Below are 18,268 nucleotides of genomic sequence, written 5' to 3' on the forward strand. Positions count from 1 at the left end.
GCTTTCTGCCACCACTGGCAAGTTTGACCTATGCTTTTAGATTTCTATTTTTTTTTTTCTTCAAAAGCAGAGGCTCACAATGACTGTATTGCAGTTCAGCCCAATGCACTGGGTGGCACTGTTTCTGGGCAAAAATGTGACATAAATACTTTTCATTGTAAGAGTATGTTCACACTGAGTGAATCAAGCGGAATTCTGCAGAAGAACTCTCTGCCATGGAATCCCGTCTGTCTGTGTGCCTGTGCACTCACGCACCTCCGCTCAAAGAAGTGTAACATAAACTAGATAACATAGGGTAACATAAACTAGTGACAGAGAAGCTGAGCAGAATGATGTATCACTTACATTGTTCTGTGCAGCTGATCCAGAGATCTCCTCCTGAATAACATTAACAATAACTAGTCCTTTCCATTATCTGCGTGAGCTCCGTTGTCTTGGATATTCATAAGAGATGGCAAACTCCGCCCACCACCTGCTGATTGGCAGTTGACTGCTTATATACACAGCATCAATATATAACTGCCAATAAGCAGCTGGGTGGATGGGGTGAGGGTGAGTCAAGAATCTTATTTTCCTGCATATTAGAAGAACGGCTGAGCAGCATGATGTAAGCGATACACCGATCTGTTCCGCATTTCTGCCACTAGGTTATGCTGCTCTCATTTAAGGCCACATAAACCTAGTGACAGATTCCCTTTATAGTAGGTAACCCTGAAGAACCCACTTACCTTGTCAACCTGCTATCTAGCTATCAAAGTACATTTCTAGTAACCCCTCTACAACACATTGTCAAGTTTTTCAGCTTAAGTGATACATATATGACCTGAATTGCCATTTATACCTAATAACTGGTCTTGTGATAGTGTTCAAAATGCTCAATTGTCAAAGGTCGGCCTCGGAACTGAACGTGAAAGTCTATGACGGAATCTAATTATTCATCTGTATCTGTTTTCCTTGTGTTTTGTGTTGTGGATGGGGAGCTGTAACACAATGTTGTAAAACAACTCCCATCCGTTTAATATTTCACCGTTGCTAATTGTCTCCTGTTTGATAGCTCAATGTTGCGCCCTTGAGGCCAACCATAAAACAGCCGCTGCACAGAACAGGATTACTTGTTTGTTTTTTTTTTGTGTTTTTTTTTAAAAGAAACTATAATAATGACAGCAAGAATTGTGTCTTACCCATATATTTAACCAGTACAGAACAGTACAGAACCAATGCTGTAAAGTAACTGAATTAAAAGAAAATACAAATAGTGATCTTTAATGTAACCACTTTTTCTTTTTTTTTTGTTAGTGCTCCAATGATGGCTCTGAGATCCTCTTCCCCCCAGTTGCATCCACAGGTAAGCATATCTCTATATAATTCACTGTAGTAAAGTAGTTTTAGTAGTAAGTAGTTTTTTTTTTTTTAATAAAGCATGTGAAACATTTAAAAAGTAAATGTCCTCTTTAAAATGTTGCCTGACTAATATACATTGTGGATAGTTATACATAAAGTTCATCATCGAAGATTGAGTTGAAGCGGACACACAAAATAGCGTGGGAAGCAGCTATTGGGAAATACATGGTCTTATGAGCAATGCACTGAACATGTCCTTGAATATCCCACACACAGGAGTATTTGTGTTGTATCGGCTTTCCTTGACAGGTCAGGCATTGATCCTGCGGGTCAAATGATTCTGTTTGATCTTGAAAAACAGGGAAGCCCTGGTGGGGCCTATGGGAGGAACAGTGCTGCCCACATTGGGAGTACAGTCACTTCCTGGATCATCCAAGTAAAGGAAACATCCATATAGATTGCATTTTTTTCTATACTTAACACATTTTGATGGATTTCTTTCTATGTTATACATATCACATAGTGGTGAGATTGCCATCAACATAAAAGTATGTTATATATCTATGATCAGTCATCCATCGGTGCGGGAACTCCTTTTTAACCACAAAGTGTGATCTCCATGTTCTGACTTTAAGTCCTTATTTACACCTTGTTCAGTCATTTTTCTGTGCACAAACCTCCCTTTTTTTCCCCTGTGATCCGTGGGAAATCATCTGTATTTGCATCCACAATTGCATCTGTTTCCGTATGCATTTCCATAAAATGCAAACAGTACTAGCTGCATAGTGTTATTGGGGATCTTGTGGATTTGACATCCGTAAAAAATACGCATCCCATAGACTTCCGTACTGCAATCACAATCCTCACTAGGACATTTCCTTTTTTTTTTTTTTTTTTTTTTTTACGGATCAGATTACAGTTCAAAAATTAACACAGACTCTATGTAAATCAATGTGCTCTAAGGTAATACGTGATTACTAGAGATGAGCGAACCTCGAGCATGCTTGAGTCCATCCGAACCCGATCGTTCGGCATTTGATTAGCGGTGGCTGCTGAAGTTGGATACAGCCCTAAGGCTATGTAGAAAACATGGATATAGTCATTGGCTGTATCCATGTTTTCCAGACAACTTTAGAGCTTTATCCAAGTTCAGCAGCCCCCGCTAATCAAATGCTGAACGATCGGGTTCGGATGGACTCGAGCATGCTCAAGGTTTGCTCATCTCTAGTGATTACGGATCCCCAATTACGGGCAACTTTACGGGGCATGTGAATAAGGCCTTAGAATTGTTCTGTCAGCATCTACTTCTATAGGGCTAAGCGTCAGGCAAGCGACACTGATGGAAACCATATTTACTGCTTTGCCTGCTAGGCCTCATATACACAGGCGTTAAAAAGCAGAGCTCGTGAACACTTGGTAAATGCTTTGCAAACGCTAGGGTATCATTTACCAGGTTCCCCAAATGCTCTAAGGAACGATAGAAGTAAATGAGGAAACCAGTGCCGACTGCATATGAATGCTGCAGTCTCCATTGGTTTTTACTGAGACTGTAGTATTAACTCATAATAATCTCCAGTGAGTGAGCCAGAATACTAATGTGCAGAGAGGTGTATGTGTGTGTCTCTATGGTAAGTCAATTTTACAAGCGCTCTGGTTTCCGATTCTTTTATGCCTCTTTGTTGCTTAAACGTATTGCTGCCTCTACTGCTCCAGTGTGAAGAAGCCGCAGCTCGCAGCCCCTCTCCCTCCTTGTCTCTAAGATCTAGTCAATAAGAGAATGATGAGCAATGCTAATCCCCCTCTGCAGTATCCCAGGCAGCAGGAACCTTATTGATTTTCAGATTAGTGTTGTTTTCAGAAGTGCCAAACCTTGCTCTGCTTATGAAAGGACATTTCTTCAATACCCCGGAGAGGATAGCCCCCTTCACTTCAGCACAGTGCAGCGGTTAAACATTACCCTGCATGCATCACCACGCCGTATATATGGCCACATCCCTAATGTATTCGAGCAATACATGAAATAAGGGATAAAAACTGTCGTTTTCTTTTGTAGAAGAATTGGGGGAACCTGCTTGCCGTAGGCTACACCACTGTTCCGACATGGCTATGTCTTATTGGAGGCAATTGAAAGATATTTTATTGAAAATTCTTTAGCCCCCTCCCCCTCCACATAACACATAAGGGTCCTTTTACACATACAGATAAACTGCTTAAAGGGCTTGTTCAGCGAACGTCAGAAAGATGCGACCAACAATATACCAACAAATTTTTGTTCGTCGTTTGATCCTTGCCGTGTTTACTCCAGAAGATTGACCCTTTAATTCTTACGATTTAATATTTTTTTTTTTTGCATAATGATCGGCCCACATTAAAGGTCCTTAACCATCCGCCTATAGCAGGTAATTTTAACCTTACAGAGACTGATCTTAAGGGTACAAACACACACAGCAGATACGCAGCAGATTTGGTGGTGCAGATTTGATGCTGTGTTCAGTTATTTAGATCTTATCTGCTGCGTATTTTCTGCGTATCGCAGCAGTAAATAAGCAGCGTATATGCTGTGTGTGTTTGTACCCTAAGGCCCTATTCCACGGAACGATTATCGGTCGTTTGCTCCTCTAAAACGACCCATGAAATAGGGGCTTTACTAAAAGAAAATGTCTGACAGTGGACAGCAAATCTGCCATGCATCTGCTACCATTAACACTTTAGTCTTTAAGACGTCACCAAAATTATTTTATCCCTAGTTCTTTGTACCCTGAAAAATGAAGAATATGTGGTCATGTATTCCATAGAGTTGACAGTAGACAGCCAACCGATTTAATGAATGCATTTCCATGTAGGACATGTATGTATAGCAGACATCCACACATCTAGTGGTGAAGAGGTTAAACCATCTTGACTGCGTGCACTGCGAGACTGCGTTGCCATGGGAACAGAATGTATGGGACACTTGCCATACAAATCAAGGGTCTTAATTAGCGACTGGTAGCTCATCTCCTCTTGGTTTTCAGGTTGCAATCCTTCACAGTGGTCTCGTATTCTCATAATCTTCCCTAGTAGATGGGGAATGATTGGAGTGTTATATGAACAGTTCATCATTGGATAACACTAATGCCGCCTTCCCACATTTCCACATTGTGGTGTTGGGTATGACTATTATAATCATAGCAGTTCTTTGTTTCAGACATGGGGTGGATGCGTCAGCTGCCTGGACACTAGATCAACGCCTGTCATTTCCTTTTAACAACCAGTCAGCCTTCTCCCTTCCTGAATTAGCATTAGGACTGCTAGTATAGGATTTTTCTGTTTGCGTACAGAGAGCAATGTTAGTCCATATATGTTCTCCGAGATGATTCTGGGTACTTTTAGGTGAAAATTATATCTTCAGCCAATTGTTTTATTCATGCATTGCACTTAAAATTCTAAAATTTTACAAGGAGGATATTGAGGATGGAAATAGGATATTTACAGGGGCAACAAGCTTGTTGCTTGGCTGAATGTACATTGATGTCTATGAATTTAAGGCATCTTGTAGTCTATGGCTAGTCTTGTTCTCATGGTTTGTTCAATGGTTAAAAAACTATTGATCTTGAATCTGTACAAATGATTGCTGTCCATAGCTGTATTTTCCAAGCATCCTGTGATTTGGAGGCATTTTATGGATGTTTCCTGGTTGTGCGGGTCCCGAATTGTCTCCAGAGTTGGTTTTCAAACATTGGAAGGTATGCCAGATTCAGTAAATCATTTCAGATACAGTTAACATGATTGAATGTGCATTTGACATTGGTGGTGTATGTGTAATTGTGCCGCTTTTAAATATCATCACGCAAAGATTGCTCACACTAGGGACGTATTAAAGATTTGCATACTTAGGGTCCTATTAGACGGGCCTTTGGGCGGCCTGATCGATACTTAGTGTCTATCTGCTTGATCGGCGCTTGTTTACTGGGCCTATTACATGGCTCGATGATCGTTTAGCAAGGGCTGCATGAACATCGTTAGTGATGTCTGTGCAGCCCTTGGCTTAAACTGTTATATTACCTCTTCACGCTCCCGGTCTTCTCCTGCCCTCTTCTTTCACTCCCGGCCCCACGACTGCAGCTTCAGAGCGGCCTGTCTAAGCTGACAAGCTGCGCTGAAGCTGCGGCCATGGCACTATGAGTGACAGCAGAGAGCAGGAGAAGACCAGGAGCGTGAAGAGGTAATGTATAACAGTTTACGCAATCATTAGCAGTCAGACGCGCATTGCTATTACACGTAGCGATGCACGGTCAACAGTGGATAATTTTGAGTCTGGACATGATCAGCCAATGATCTTTAACTCCATCACACAGAGCAATAATCAGCCGGATCGACCTCGTTCGGCCAATTATCGCTCTGTATAATAGGGCCCTTACCCTCTCCATCCTGATGACGCTCTGGATGCCGGTTGCATTGCCAATAAATCACCACTTCTGTTCTTGTTGCTCATAATTAGAGATGAGCGAACCGGGTTTGGATTCGAGTCGATCTGAACCCGAACGTTCGGCATTTGATTAGCTGGGGCTGCTGAACTTGTATAGAGCTCTAAGGTTGTCTGGAAAACATGGATACAGCCAATGACTATATCCATGATTTCCACATAGCCTTAGGGCTTTATCCAAATTCAGCAGCCACCGCTAATCAAATGCCGAACGTTCGGGTTCGGATCGACTCAAGCAAGCTCGAGGTTCGCTCATCTCTACTCATAATACTAATCAGCAGACATGAATCCAACGTCCATAGGAAATCACTTTCCTCCAAAACAGTGCCACTCCTGTCCACACATTGGGGGGGGGGGGGAATAAATTTAAAGCCTAGTTAAGTCTGTCTGTGTTTTTGTGAAAGTGGTGCACACGATCATTTATTTGGTGTCTGGTAAACTGTTCCAGTAGTTTCAAATTGCTGATTTGTGCCCCAAAAATGTGGCAAAAAGATGTAGGCTTTAATTTTAAAAATCCCCGGGTAATTAATTTTTGCCAGGTATCTGTGGTTTTTCAGAGAAATGTTGGGTTTCATATTTTTGGTGCATGTTTTGTCGCAATGTTTTATTTGTGAAATCTGTGTAAGACATCCTGGCCATTTATCTTGTTTCAACCCCTGAGGAGTTCATCTAGCATAGAATATGCACTGTTTCCCAAAGACTGTGCACCTTGATATATCTTCAGTTTGTCCTAAAGTTAAATGGAAACTGACAGCACGGATATGCATATATTCATGTTACCAGTTTCCCATTGCCGTTCACTCCAGCAGTCCATATGACCAGCTGCTGCATGATCCGGTGTGGTGATAAAAAACGTTCTTAAAGGGGTTGTCCAGCAAATTTTCTTTTTCATTCAAGTCAACTGGTGTCAGAAAGTCATATAGATTTGTAATTTACGTCTATTTAAAAATCTCAAGGCTTCCCATACTTATTAGCTACTATATATCCTGCAGGAAGTGTTGTTTATTTACATTCAGAAACGGCGCTCTCTGCTGACATCTCTGGCCGAGTCAGGAACTCTCCAGAGCAGCAGCAAATCCCCATAGAAAACCTCTCCTGCTCAGGACAGTTCCTGACTCGGCCAGAGATGTCAGCAGAGAGCACCATTTCTGAATGTAAATAAACACCACTTCCTGCAGGATATATCGTAGCTAATAAGTATGGGCAGACTTTAGATTTTTAAATAGACGTAAATTACAAATCTATAGAAGTTTCCCTGGACAACCCCTTTAATCCTGGGCTGACAGTGTCGCAGGGGCAGGTCTGTGACACTGTCCCTTCCCACTCTTGAGCCGCTGTTCTGTCCCCACCTTTTCTAGCTGTCAGTCATTGTGGAGGAGGCGGGGTGACAGCAGGAGAGAGGGCCAGGAGCTGACAATTTTACAGATCCACCTCTGTGACACTGTCAGACTGAATACATAACATTTTTTAACAACATGCCAGATCACACAGCAGCGGGGAAGGTATATATGCATATCCGTGCTGTCACATTCCTTTGAACCATATTCTGTGATATGTTTGTTTAGAGGACATTTTGGAGGTATTTGTACTTGTCATTCACATGTGTTAAAAAAAAATATTAGATAGTTAGGACTATATTCAATTTACAAAGTGTGCTTCTTAGTAAATGTATTCATATTTTACTTTGACACCAGATTATTTGGTGGGAAATCAGAAAGAGTAGTAGATCCTTGAAACAAGTTTGCAGAAGATGTGGTTTTTAAATCCACAATAAGTGAAGATGAACATGCCTGGTATAAACCTATATTTACCCCAAGATGGTGATAAAGGAAATAATATAAGGGCAGACTAGATGAACCAGGTGGTCCTTTTCTGCTGACCATCTTCTGTGTTAATATATCAGTCACTGATCTGCACCCACACTACACTGTGATCAAAGTTTATCTTTGTCCATTGTGTAGCGATGGTGATGTGTAACTACAGCTCAGCTCATATTCACTTAAATGGGAACGGAAACAGGGAACGGGGACAAAGAGCTGGTCAGTCACTCTACCAATCAGTCTGTTTTGCCTGGTTTCACACTAGGTGAATCAGTTAACACTAATATTAGATTTACTGTCGTGCTGGTTCTTCTGTTTTGCATACTGTGACTTTCATTGTAGGTTTGGAGTCCAACCTCTTTTATTCTTTGCAAAGAACCCGTGACCGCTCCTGGTCTGTCTGTTGTACTAAATACATGTATTCTCCATGTCATTGCAATTCTGGACCATCTTTCTTATGGCTCTTTATATATTCTTACTAGAAATGAATTAGTAAATAGCCACTAACAGGGTGTCACCAGTTGGGAGTTGTCTGTACACTATCTAATGGTGCGTTTACACTGAGAGATTTATCTGACAGATCTTTGAAGCCAAAGCCAGACTATAAACAGAGAACAGGTCATCCTGTTTTTAAATCCATTCCTGGCCTCCGCTTTAAAAGTCTGTCAGATAAATCTCTGTGTAATCGCACCATAAGAGAATTCAGTCAAAGCTGTCAGATAAATACGTGTATTTACTGAACTAAAACTGACAGGTTATGAGAGAGGCCATGTCCTCTAACATGAGTTACTCAACAGTGTCCTCCTCAGTTTTACCCTTATTCTCCAGTATTTCAGTCACCCTATCCCAAGCCACACGGCCTCATACATAGAAAGAGACCCCTGTCTGCCTGGTAGTTCTAGTCTCAAAGCACAGTTACCTGTGGTGCAACCTGTGTGCATCCGTTTTGATCTGTTTTTCCATTGACTTCCGTTTATAAAAAAAAACAGATCCCTTTTTTTTTTTTTTAGCGTACACAAAACCGTGGTTGACCTCATATTTGTGTCCATTAAAAAAACTGATCCGTTTTGATCCGTTTTTTTTTTTTATAGTGGAAGTCAATGGAAAAACGGATGCATCCTTTTTTTTATTAGTTTCTCAGTCGTTTTTTTTTTTTTTTTGCAAAAAAAAACTTAATTGCAAAAACGTAGTATGAGCCCCGTCTTAGGGGTCATTAGGGGTCCGTGTACAGACTGAATTCTACAGACTTGTGAATGACACCCTAATAGGTCCAAACATCTATGCAGTAGAAAAATTAAAAAAAATAATGGCAGTATTTATTTCAGTAAAATAATAATCTCTTATTATATTGCTTCTGATCTTCACTTCCCCACCCCCTCCCCCTTACTAACCTCAGGTTGTGCCCCCCCTCCCCTGTACTTGTGTTTAGCCTCTTATTAATTCTGACACAGTGACCATCTTGAATAGTTGCACAGGCCTGATATATGAAATCTTTGCTGCCGTCATATTCTTGCAGGCAGCTCCTTGCTATGCTCTAAATAATAGGCAGCCGCATTACAGTGAACAGTAATTGCTTCAGGAGGTTTGCTGCTATTGATCTGTTGGTGGGAGCTCAATATGTGCAGCAGGGCCGTGTTCATGATTTAATTGCTGTGATTAATAACTCACTCAGAGGGCTAGATTACAATCAATATGAATGGTAAGTGACAGCCGGCGAGCCCTGCTCTTTCTATACATCGCTTTGTGGTTTATTCTGCTTCCCCATCTGCTGGTAACCCCTCCACTGCTGGATGGATTGGCAGGGTGCAGTCCGGTGATGGCTACAAATAGAATCGGCACATCCTTTCACCTCTTAAGCAGTAGCATGGCGGATCACTGGGACGTCACTTTTGTAATAAGGTTAATGATTTAAAGTCTCCTGAGTGCTGCAGAAACACATTTCATGAATCGCTTACTTCTGCGGATCAGATCTAGTTGAAAGAGCCAGATTTCTTCTATACACCTAATCTAATGCCTATCACAGTGGAAGGGATAAATCCCTGTATGTAGCTGTCAGATGAGTCCTCCTGTGGCTCAGGCTGTCACAGGCTTTCACGGTATGGAGATATATATACACAGTCTCAGATGTTTCCACTACCCTGGAGCATCTCCTCTCTGTCCCCTGACGTGCTGCTTAGCTGCCTCCATCAATTTATCTCTGTCTGCAGCTTGTCCCGGCCATCAGGCTCACACCGCAGGTGCTGAATCCCCAATGTCTCTGTGGGAAAAGAGCTGGGGAGGGGGGAGGGTTGCCCTTCTGAAAGGCTCAGTGGTGTATGCGAGGTAAGTCGGTCACTTAACATATAGAAACTGACTGTACTCTTTCTAAAACTTGTCAATTCTATTGTGGGAAGAGCCAGGGCAGCGCTAATGTCTTGTTACAGTAAGGTTTGTAAATGTCGGTAATGTAGAAGTCTTACGGCAGCATTAGAGAACTTACTATAATCTGATAGAACTAACCAAGCAAGAAGAACTCCAGAGACATTCATGTAAGACAGCACAAAAAATGAGGCATATGTAGATGATTTCTTGGCACATTGACTACATGGCACCTGGGTTGTTTTTTTTTTTTTGCACTTTTACAGCATACTGTTTAGAAATATGTTCATGAAGTATTCCTAAAGATTGGATTATTTACTGACAGAAGTGTGAATAATTCCACTGCTGAGTGCACTGTACACCCTGTTCACTTGTAAGCACGGGTCTTACGGTTAGCAGTTGTAAGACCATCTTGTCTCCTCCTTACAACTTGCTGGACTTACGGCTGTCTTAAAGCCAAGATCATCAACCCCGTGTAATTTATCGAAACTGGCAAATGTCTTTTTACTTCTTCCCTTGACAGTCAGGACAGCAAATAGGAGGAAATTGACAGTGACAACTGACCATACACCTTTAGAAACTGACGGTTGAACAATTGTTCTCCTGTCAGTTATGTCCCCGCCTGTTCTCCCCATACGCCAGAACATTCAACGAGGCCGAGCGTTCCTGCTCTGTCTATGGGGAAGGGAAAAATGAGGTGGGAAGCCTTATCACCATTGACATTAGCCGGTGGTTGTTCGGGAGAGCCTAATACACCTTAAATTGACAGCTAAAGCCACCGCCAGCATTGGGTACAGATGGCTAAAGTCTAAGGTGTATGGGGACCCTAAGGGTGTAGTCATTGGGGCACAATTATGAAGGATTCACCCACACATTTTCTTAGCTTGCAAAAATGTTTAGGGTAGGTGGTGTGTTTAAAATAATTTCCATGTGAATGTCTGGACCTGGCCATCTAAATGCTTTAAAAGAAAAAGTGATTCACGACACTGGGCCGCCTTCTTGCTGGGCTCCATTGTCCAGTTCTAAACCTCACATGCTCATTGTCGGCACTTTAAGCAGGTAAGAGGCCTCATTATGGTCACTCTGACTGTCATGTGGCAACACAGCTCCAACACCTTTCCATAATGACTAGTATTTAATGGTGTACCAATCCGGGATTCTTATAGCATATCCACAGGACATGCCATAAGTGTCCCTTAGATATGGCTTCCATCCAGCCCCCTCTGGCCTGTTTGCCTGGTTTCTATTGTCTTATTCTTGCCATATAACAAAAATCATAGAAAAAGTGTGTTTCTGAATTTTTTTATGGTGTTTGTCCTGACATTATTCAATAGAAATCCTTGAATCACACGATGAATGAATTGCAGAATATATTGAATGTAGAAAGACGGGCACAAAAAAGAATACCACTAATACACTTAAAAACCTGAGCATGGCCATTTTTCCTTGAGGTTATTTATTTTTATTTTTGTATGTATTTCCGAAGGAAGAGTAACATATAATGTATACATTTTAGCTTCCATAGTGTTGCATTATTACATTGCCCAGACCTCCTGCGCTTTATCTAAGCTGGACTTGGCGCTCCATGGAATGGAGTGGTGTGAATTTGCCCTTAGATGACTATTTAATTTAGTTAATTTGCCACACTAGCGGCAAGCTAAATTGGTAAAATAACTGGTGTATAACAGAATTGCTAACCCAAAAAGAAATCCATTTGGGAATAGAATGTAATGCTTACAGCAGGTCCAGTATGCTGCATTGCCAACATTAGATGCTTGCTGCTCTTCATCATCTGGATGTTATTTTATGATATAGTAAATGTATTTGTCCTTCTTATTTCACAGTTGGCACACAAGATTGTAGCATGTTTGCCAATGATGCACATGTATAGTTCTCAGAACCTTTGTACCCTAGTGTCTGGATAGCAGTTACACTTTAATAAGCTTGTATATTTGCTGTTGGATGTCGTTGTGCATAACACTTCATTTTTCCCTACTAGACAGCTGTTCATACTGATAACTATTCCCTATTGCTGTTTTTAGGTGCACTTTTGAATGACAAAGCGGAGTCACAAACGACTTGTCTACCTAAAGTATCTGGGCTGGAGCGCAGCCAAGAGCTGAACACGGAAGTTCCATATATTCCTCCTGTGCATAGTCCTCCACCGCCTCCTGCTGCTATTGTCACTTCTGCCTCATCCACGCCAGCCTCTAGTACCCGGGCAAGCCCTCTAGTAAAGAAAGAGCCAACCCTTGTAGCTCCTGCTCCACCACGGCTTACGCCACAACCCCAGCCTCGGCCACAGTCGCGACCTTTGTCTCAACCTCAGTTGTTACCCCCAGACCTACGAACTCAGAATCATATCACTTCACACCTCAATTATCCCTTACATCAGCAGATCAACGGAATCACCAGCATCAGGTAATGATATATGGGGGGTAACTAAGTAAATAGAATTAAACTGACACAAAACAAGTTTTCAGTCATTTGCTCGATTCATGTATCTGTGTGTGTATATGTGTGTGTTTCTAACATATATATATATATATATATATATATATATATATATATATATATGAAACTCGTAGAAGAAAATCAAATCTTTATGTTGATAATAGCATTTGATGACCACTTGAAATACAATTTTAAAATTCTGATTTTTTTTTTTTTTTCTTTCTTTCTCTTGTCACCCTCTATGCAGCCGGAGCAGTAGTGCTAGCAGTGCAGCAAGTATCAGCCTCCCCAAGCACCTTCCGTCTTCCCCTCAGATCCCTCCTCATCACCCTGCCGGACCGGGTCTGCCCCTCTCCATACCCAACCTTGCTACCTCGCACTTTGCTCTCAGATCTCAAACCCAGCACCATCCGGCCATGTTTGCTACCCCTCCTTCTCTGCCACCACCACCATCTTTACCTACCAATGGCCTTGTAATTCCTGGCCACCCTGCTGGAGCAGGATACTCTGGTAAGTATAGCTGTACTGTTGTGTGACTGCATTGTATGTTGAGAGACAGTGTTGAGGTGCCTATTTTTCAAGAGCCTCGTTTCTCATGTAGCAGCAAATGTCTCAGAAAAAATGTGGCCTTGTTGCCCAATGATACCAGTCAGAAGTAATGTTTAATTTTCAAAGAAAAGTTGGATTCTGTAACTATAAGCAACAAGACCACTCTTTCTCAGAAAATAATTTTAATAGATAAAAATCACTGTTAGGGTGTGTTCACACCTACAGGATCTGCAGCAGATTTGATGCTGTGTTCAGTTATTTAAATGAAATCTGCTGCAGAAAATCTGCTGCAGATCCTGTAAGGTGTGAACGCACCATTAGCAATTTTCAGAGATATGGGGGGAGATTTATCAATTTGGTTTAAAGTGAAACTGGCTCAGTTGCCCCTAGCAACCAATCAGATTCCACTTTTCATTCCTCACAGAATCTTTGGGAAATGAAAGGTGGAATCTGATTGGTTGCCGGGGGGCAACTGAGCCAGTTTCACTTTACACCATGTTTGATAAATCTCCCCCCCATGGTGTATAGAAACATTGTCAGGTTATTAATTTAATAAAGCTAACACTTAGTATTAAAGTAGTGGCAGCTACTAAACATCCTCTTAGTACAAATAATCGGTGGGATCCCTCATTCTTTTATAGCTTATAAGCCAGTTGCAAAGTTGCAGCTTCCCCCTAGTGCCCCACTGCAGCTACAATACATTAAGCATTAATACATGTGTCCCCAAACTGAACCGCGACCACATTTATAGAAAATAAAACACTTGTGTTCTCTGCTATTGTACCAACATATTACTTGAAAAAACCCATTAGCATCCATCTGAAGGCATCTGTACACATTTTCTCCAGCATGTGCTTGGAGTTTTTAAAAACCCTATTCAGATTTACAGGATTTCTGCAGCATTTTGAGCAAATGGCACCATAGAGCTTTGGGCGTCTGCACTGATTTTTTTATAGTTTTTTTTTTTCCCCCCCTCTTTCTTTTTTTGCAGATTGTGCCCTTTAACTGATTCATGTTGAATCATTTTAAAATGATGAAGGGTTCAGTAATACTAGATTACAATGTGCAGAGAATCATTTGTGTTTTTTTTTTTGTTTTTTTTAATTACTTAAAATTCCTTGTACGGCTTACCAAACCAAAGTTTCACTGAATTGACTTAAAGGGGTTTTCCAGGCAAAATGTACCCGTAGTTCATGAGTCACTGATCGTCGGGGTGTGCTGATCAGCTTTTTGGCATCTGCTCTAGTGAATTCAGTGGAAGCCGTTTCAGCAGTTACCACCCCACGGATCAGTGACTAATAGCTCATTAGTATGTTTTGCCTGGAAAACCCCTTTAATATAATACTAATATTTTTTTTCAATAACTCTGATACACTCAAGTTATGGAAAGTGGCACATTTTTGAACTATCCAACTTCTACGGAATAGAGGTTTGGTCAATAATTTACCGTGGTTGCTTACCACTACCTCTTAAGGTGCCCATATATATGGGATAGCTGTTGGCTTAACACTAGTTCAGCTGACAGAGCTATCTCTCTCACTCCCACCAGACACACAAATGCCTGGCTTAGCTTAGCATTTCTGTGTTCTGAATGGAGAGAGGAGGGGTAAGCTGCTATCAGACTGCCCTTGTAATGGCTTAAAGGGGTTATCCAGCGCTACAAAAACATTGCCACTTTTCCCCCTCTCTTGTCTCCAGTTTAGATATAGTTTACAGTTAAGCTCCATTTACTTCAATGGAACTGAGTTTGAAACCCCACCCAATCTGAAGACAAGAGAGGGGGAAAAGTGGCCATGTTTTTGTAGCACTGGATAACCCCTTTAAGTCTGCGGGGGAGAAAAAAACGTTTTGGGCAAATTAAATTAAACATGCCCGATTCTTTGCTCTTTCGACATCATCTGTCAAAGGAGAGCTGGGGCACCTCCATACACGTTAGCTGGGCAACTTTTTTCTCTATAGTTTATATGTGGCTCTTATTAAAAGTAGTACAGAGTTGCAGGTGGATGAATGATTTGTTTACTTTGCATGTTTTTATTTCTGAATCAGGAAATGTGATTACTTTGTGTATTTTGTTTCTGTCATTTTGAGTCTTATGACACAGAACTGTTTGCCATTTAGCCCTAATACCCTAAATTTAAAATTCTAAATGGTGGGTTTTTTACACTGCAGTGTCTAACGTAAAGTGATTCTTCTGTCACTGGCCAGTCCAGTATTTGGGAAGAGGGTTGGAATTAGATGTGTGGCTTGTTATACTGCTATATAAAAAGCCCCATTGTGTTTTCTCCTGAGATGACTCATGGTGTTCTTTCTTGTCTTTAGATACCAGCCTGTTGATATCATTCAACCAACCAATCATGTATTGCCAGCCTCATTCGGGGATTCTGATTGGTACTTTGTCACAGGCATCTCTCTTACCTCCACCAATGAGTCCTCACGTAGAAAACCACCACAGCATGACCTGCAGAAACAGGGAATGCCAGGTGAATATCTGCGCTTTTTCCTACTATTACTTTGGGGAAACTGATGGGCCGATGGGCCTCTGTGTTTTTTTTTGTCTTTCTGTCTCTTATAGATCATGAACTTCTCAGGCAGGAGCTGAATAATCGTTTTCTGGTTCAGACTTCGGATCGAGCTGGTGCCCCCCTCAGCTCAATGCCGCTGCTGAGGGCGGAATTTCACCAGCACCAACACACGCACCAACACACGCACCAGCACACATTTACCCCCTTCACATCCAGCCTGCCCCCGACGCAGCTTATGCCGCCAAATGCACCCCCCATGGTGCGTACCCCAGCTCGAAATGTGAGGATAAGTAGAGCACAAAACTCCAAATCCACTTCCCTCTCCCTCCACTTGCTTATTGCTGGGGACATTTGGTCCATTTAGAATGAGATGTGTTTTTTGCACATGAAGTCTGGTCTCCACCGTTTGCTCGACAGTAACCCTTCCTTCCACAGCAGGTGTACTAACATTTAGGGTTGTCACCGTAATCGTCACGTTATCCATTTGCTATATAAATTTAGCTAACTACACAGTTTGCATTTATAGACCAGATAATTGTCACTGACTTTCTAGACCACTTATGGTTTCAAGTTGAAGTGGTTAATTTTCATGGTTTCTCTTCATTTACACATTTCCCCCCCCCCCCATGGGCATAATATCCATTTAGACACATTAATGCGCCTATATAGAGCTTGCGTACATTCAATGTTTATATTGTTTTATAACTTATTATATTGTCTTGCTAATGGTGTACCATGTATTTTGCGTTTTCAAGGGAATGTTTTAATGATAATGAGCTTAATGAATGTTTTCCAAAACTTTAAAAAAAAGAAAAAAAAAAAATGCTTTGTGGGGTTTAAAGTTGAATTTTTGGGAATGGTGAAAATAATTTGTATTAGTGTAAATCTGACACTGTTAGCAGCTACTATAGGCTGAACATAAACGCTGCTGCTGTTTTTTTACTACCATGTACCCATTCGCTATTGTTTTCTCTTCCATTTTAGTTTGACAAGTACGCTCCCAAGTTAGACAACCCATATTTTCGTCATACCAGCGTGAGTTAATTGTCTTTTCGCAGCAATATGCAGTGCTTGCACCCTGCCCCTGAAGCTTATCTACTGTGGTGTATTTGTGATTTTCTTCTATATCTGGCTACTGTACCGCATTTCCTGCTGCTACGGTGCAAACCTCTGTGATTGACAAGGCTATACGCTACAGGCTTCTGCTGGAATAACACACAATGTAATATTGAGCATGAAGTCCTGCAGTGGCCTCCATTAGATCTGCTTTTATGGGCAAATCATCCTTGTTTAAACCTTTTTTTTTTTTTTTTTTTTTTTTTTTTCCTTATTTGAGGCTGTCACCTATAATTAACCTGGTATTCCCAGGCATAATCTTCCTCAAAATCTACCTTTTTAATAGCTTTATATTAATTTATGAATAATTTATATACTAATCTAAAGCTTATCTGACAGCTATCTCTCCCAACCACTCCCCCATAACATGCACATTCAGCTCAGTCGAGTATGCATGTATTCTGAATGAGAAAATTAACTAAAGCTGCTCCTAGACGCCTCTTTTGGTGGCTTATCTCTCCAAGAACAATTGGACTGGGCATGTTAAAATCCAGCGTGCCTAGCCTTTCTTTCTCCCAACATCCGCTGCTGGAGGAGACTTGGTAACCCCCCATATAGATGGTCTGCTGATTCCACCTAAATCATTAGGTTCAGATGTATTTGGTCATCTGAAGAGCAGCTCTATGAAACCAGCACAAGCATTTTCATCATATTACAGAAAGCTGGAATTGCAAATCCTATTTTTCCTCCATTTTTATCTATACAATGAAGGTTTTTTTCAGTCTATAAATGGATTATGTTTATAAAATGAAAAATTACTTGACTGTTGTCCACTTCACTGTAGATTTATAAAACTGTCAATGTTCCAAATCCAACATAGATTTTACAAGAGGATCCGCAGCAAAATCTGAGGCTGACACTCTGTTTTCTGCAGTGGATCTGCACAAGGATTTACCCCTATTGTTGTTCAGTGAGACTAATCCACAGCTTTTTGTATGGAATATAGGTCATCCTGCTCTTTTTTTTTTTTTTGCACAGATTTTTCCTCTGCATGTGAATAGGACATATAATACCCTATTTACTTGCATTGGATGCAGAATTTCAGCAGATTTGATGAGGATTTAGGAGCATAACACAGAGCCTCATTTCTAAAAGACGTTCCTATATTTAAGAACGAATGTATTATTAGCTAAATCTTCACCACATATTATAATACAAGTGCAATACCTGCAAGTGAGCATGTCCAAAAACTTCTGATTGAGGATATGTGCACACTGCTTAAAACAGACGGAAACTCCATTGCGTAATCCGTGGCTCGCGGCAGGCGTGCGCGTCTCCACCCGTGTCATAGATCCTATTCTATGCATGAGGAATCCGCACGTGCATAGAATGGAGTCTGACACGGTCAGAGACGTGCGTGCGCCGCTGTCCACGAGCTGGCAGGAGCGACTGATTACTCAACAGTTTCTGTCTGTTTTAGGCAGTGTGCACATACCCTGAGGGAGTAGGGTTCTCATGCGGTGTACGCAGAACATGTATACAATGAAAGCTTAGCTTGGGGTGCCTTCTCATATGGCATTTTGCAATGGTTTTTGGGTAAAGTAAGTGTGAACTTGTTTCTTCATCTGTTTTTACCTTGATCTAAGTATAGGATTTTTTTAAATGCCTTTTTCCCTGCAGGTTAATACACTGTACATATTACA

The 18,268-nt window shown here is 41.2% G+C and overlaps 1 protein-coding gene across 15 annotated transcripts in view; it reads left to right on the forward strand.

The window, feature by feature from the left end:
• The window catches only part of FBRSL1 (fibrosin like 1), a 431,893-nt gene that overhangs the window by 397,308 nt on the left and 16,317 nt on the right, over window positions 1–18,268 (forward strand). For 12 of the 15 annotated variants that reach the window (XM_069961046.1, XM_069961036.1, XM_069961049.1 and 9 more), the window contains 5 exons: window positions 1,297–1,345; window positions 12,027–12,405; window positions 12,686–12,948; window positions 15,560–15,789; window positions 16,494–16,544. In XM_069961046.1, the coding sequence (XP_069817147.1) occupies window positions 1,297–1,345; window positions 12,027–12,405; window positions 12,686–12,948; window positions 15,560–15,789; window positions 16,494–16,544 (972 nt within the window). Of the gene's footprint in view, window positions 1–1,296; window positions 1,346–12,026; window positions 12,406–12,685; window positions 12,949–15,306; window positions 15,468–15,559; window positions 15,790–16,493; window positions 16,545–18,268 lie in introns of all 15 variants that reach the window. The other 3 variants (XM_069961041.1, XM_069961052.1, XM_069961044.1) reach the window with 2 other exon arrangements.

This window comes from Dendropsophus ebraccatus, chromosome 3 (assembly GCF_027789765.1).
Source record: "Dendropsophus ebraccatus isolate aDenEbr1 chromosome 3, aDenEbr1.pat, whole genome shotgun sequence".
Lineage (NCBI taxonomy): Eukaryota > Metazoa > Chordata > Amphibia > Anura > Hylidae > Dendropsophus > Dendropsophus ebraccatus.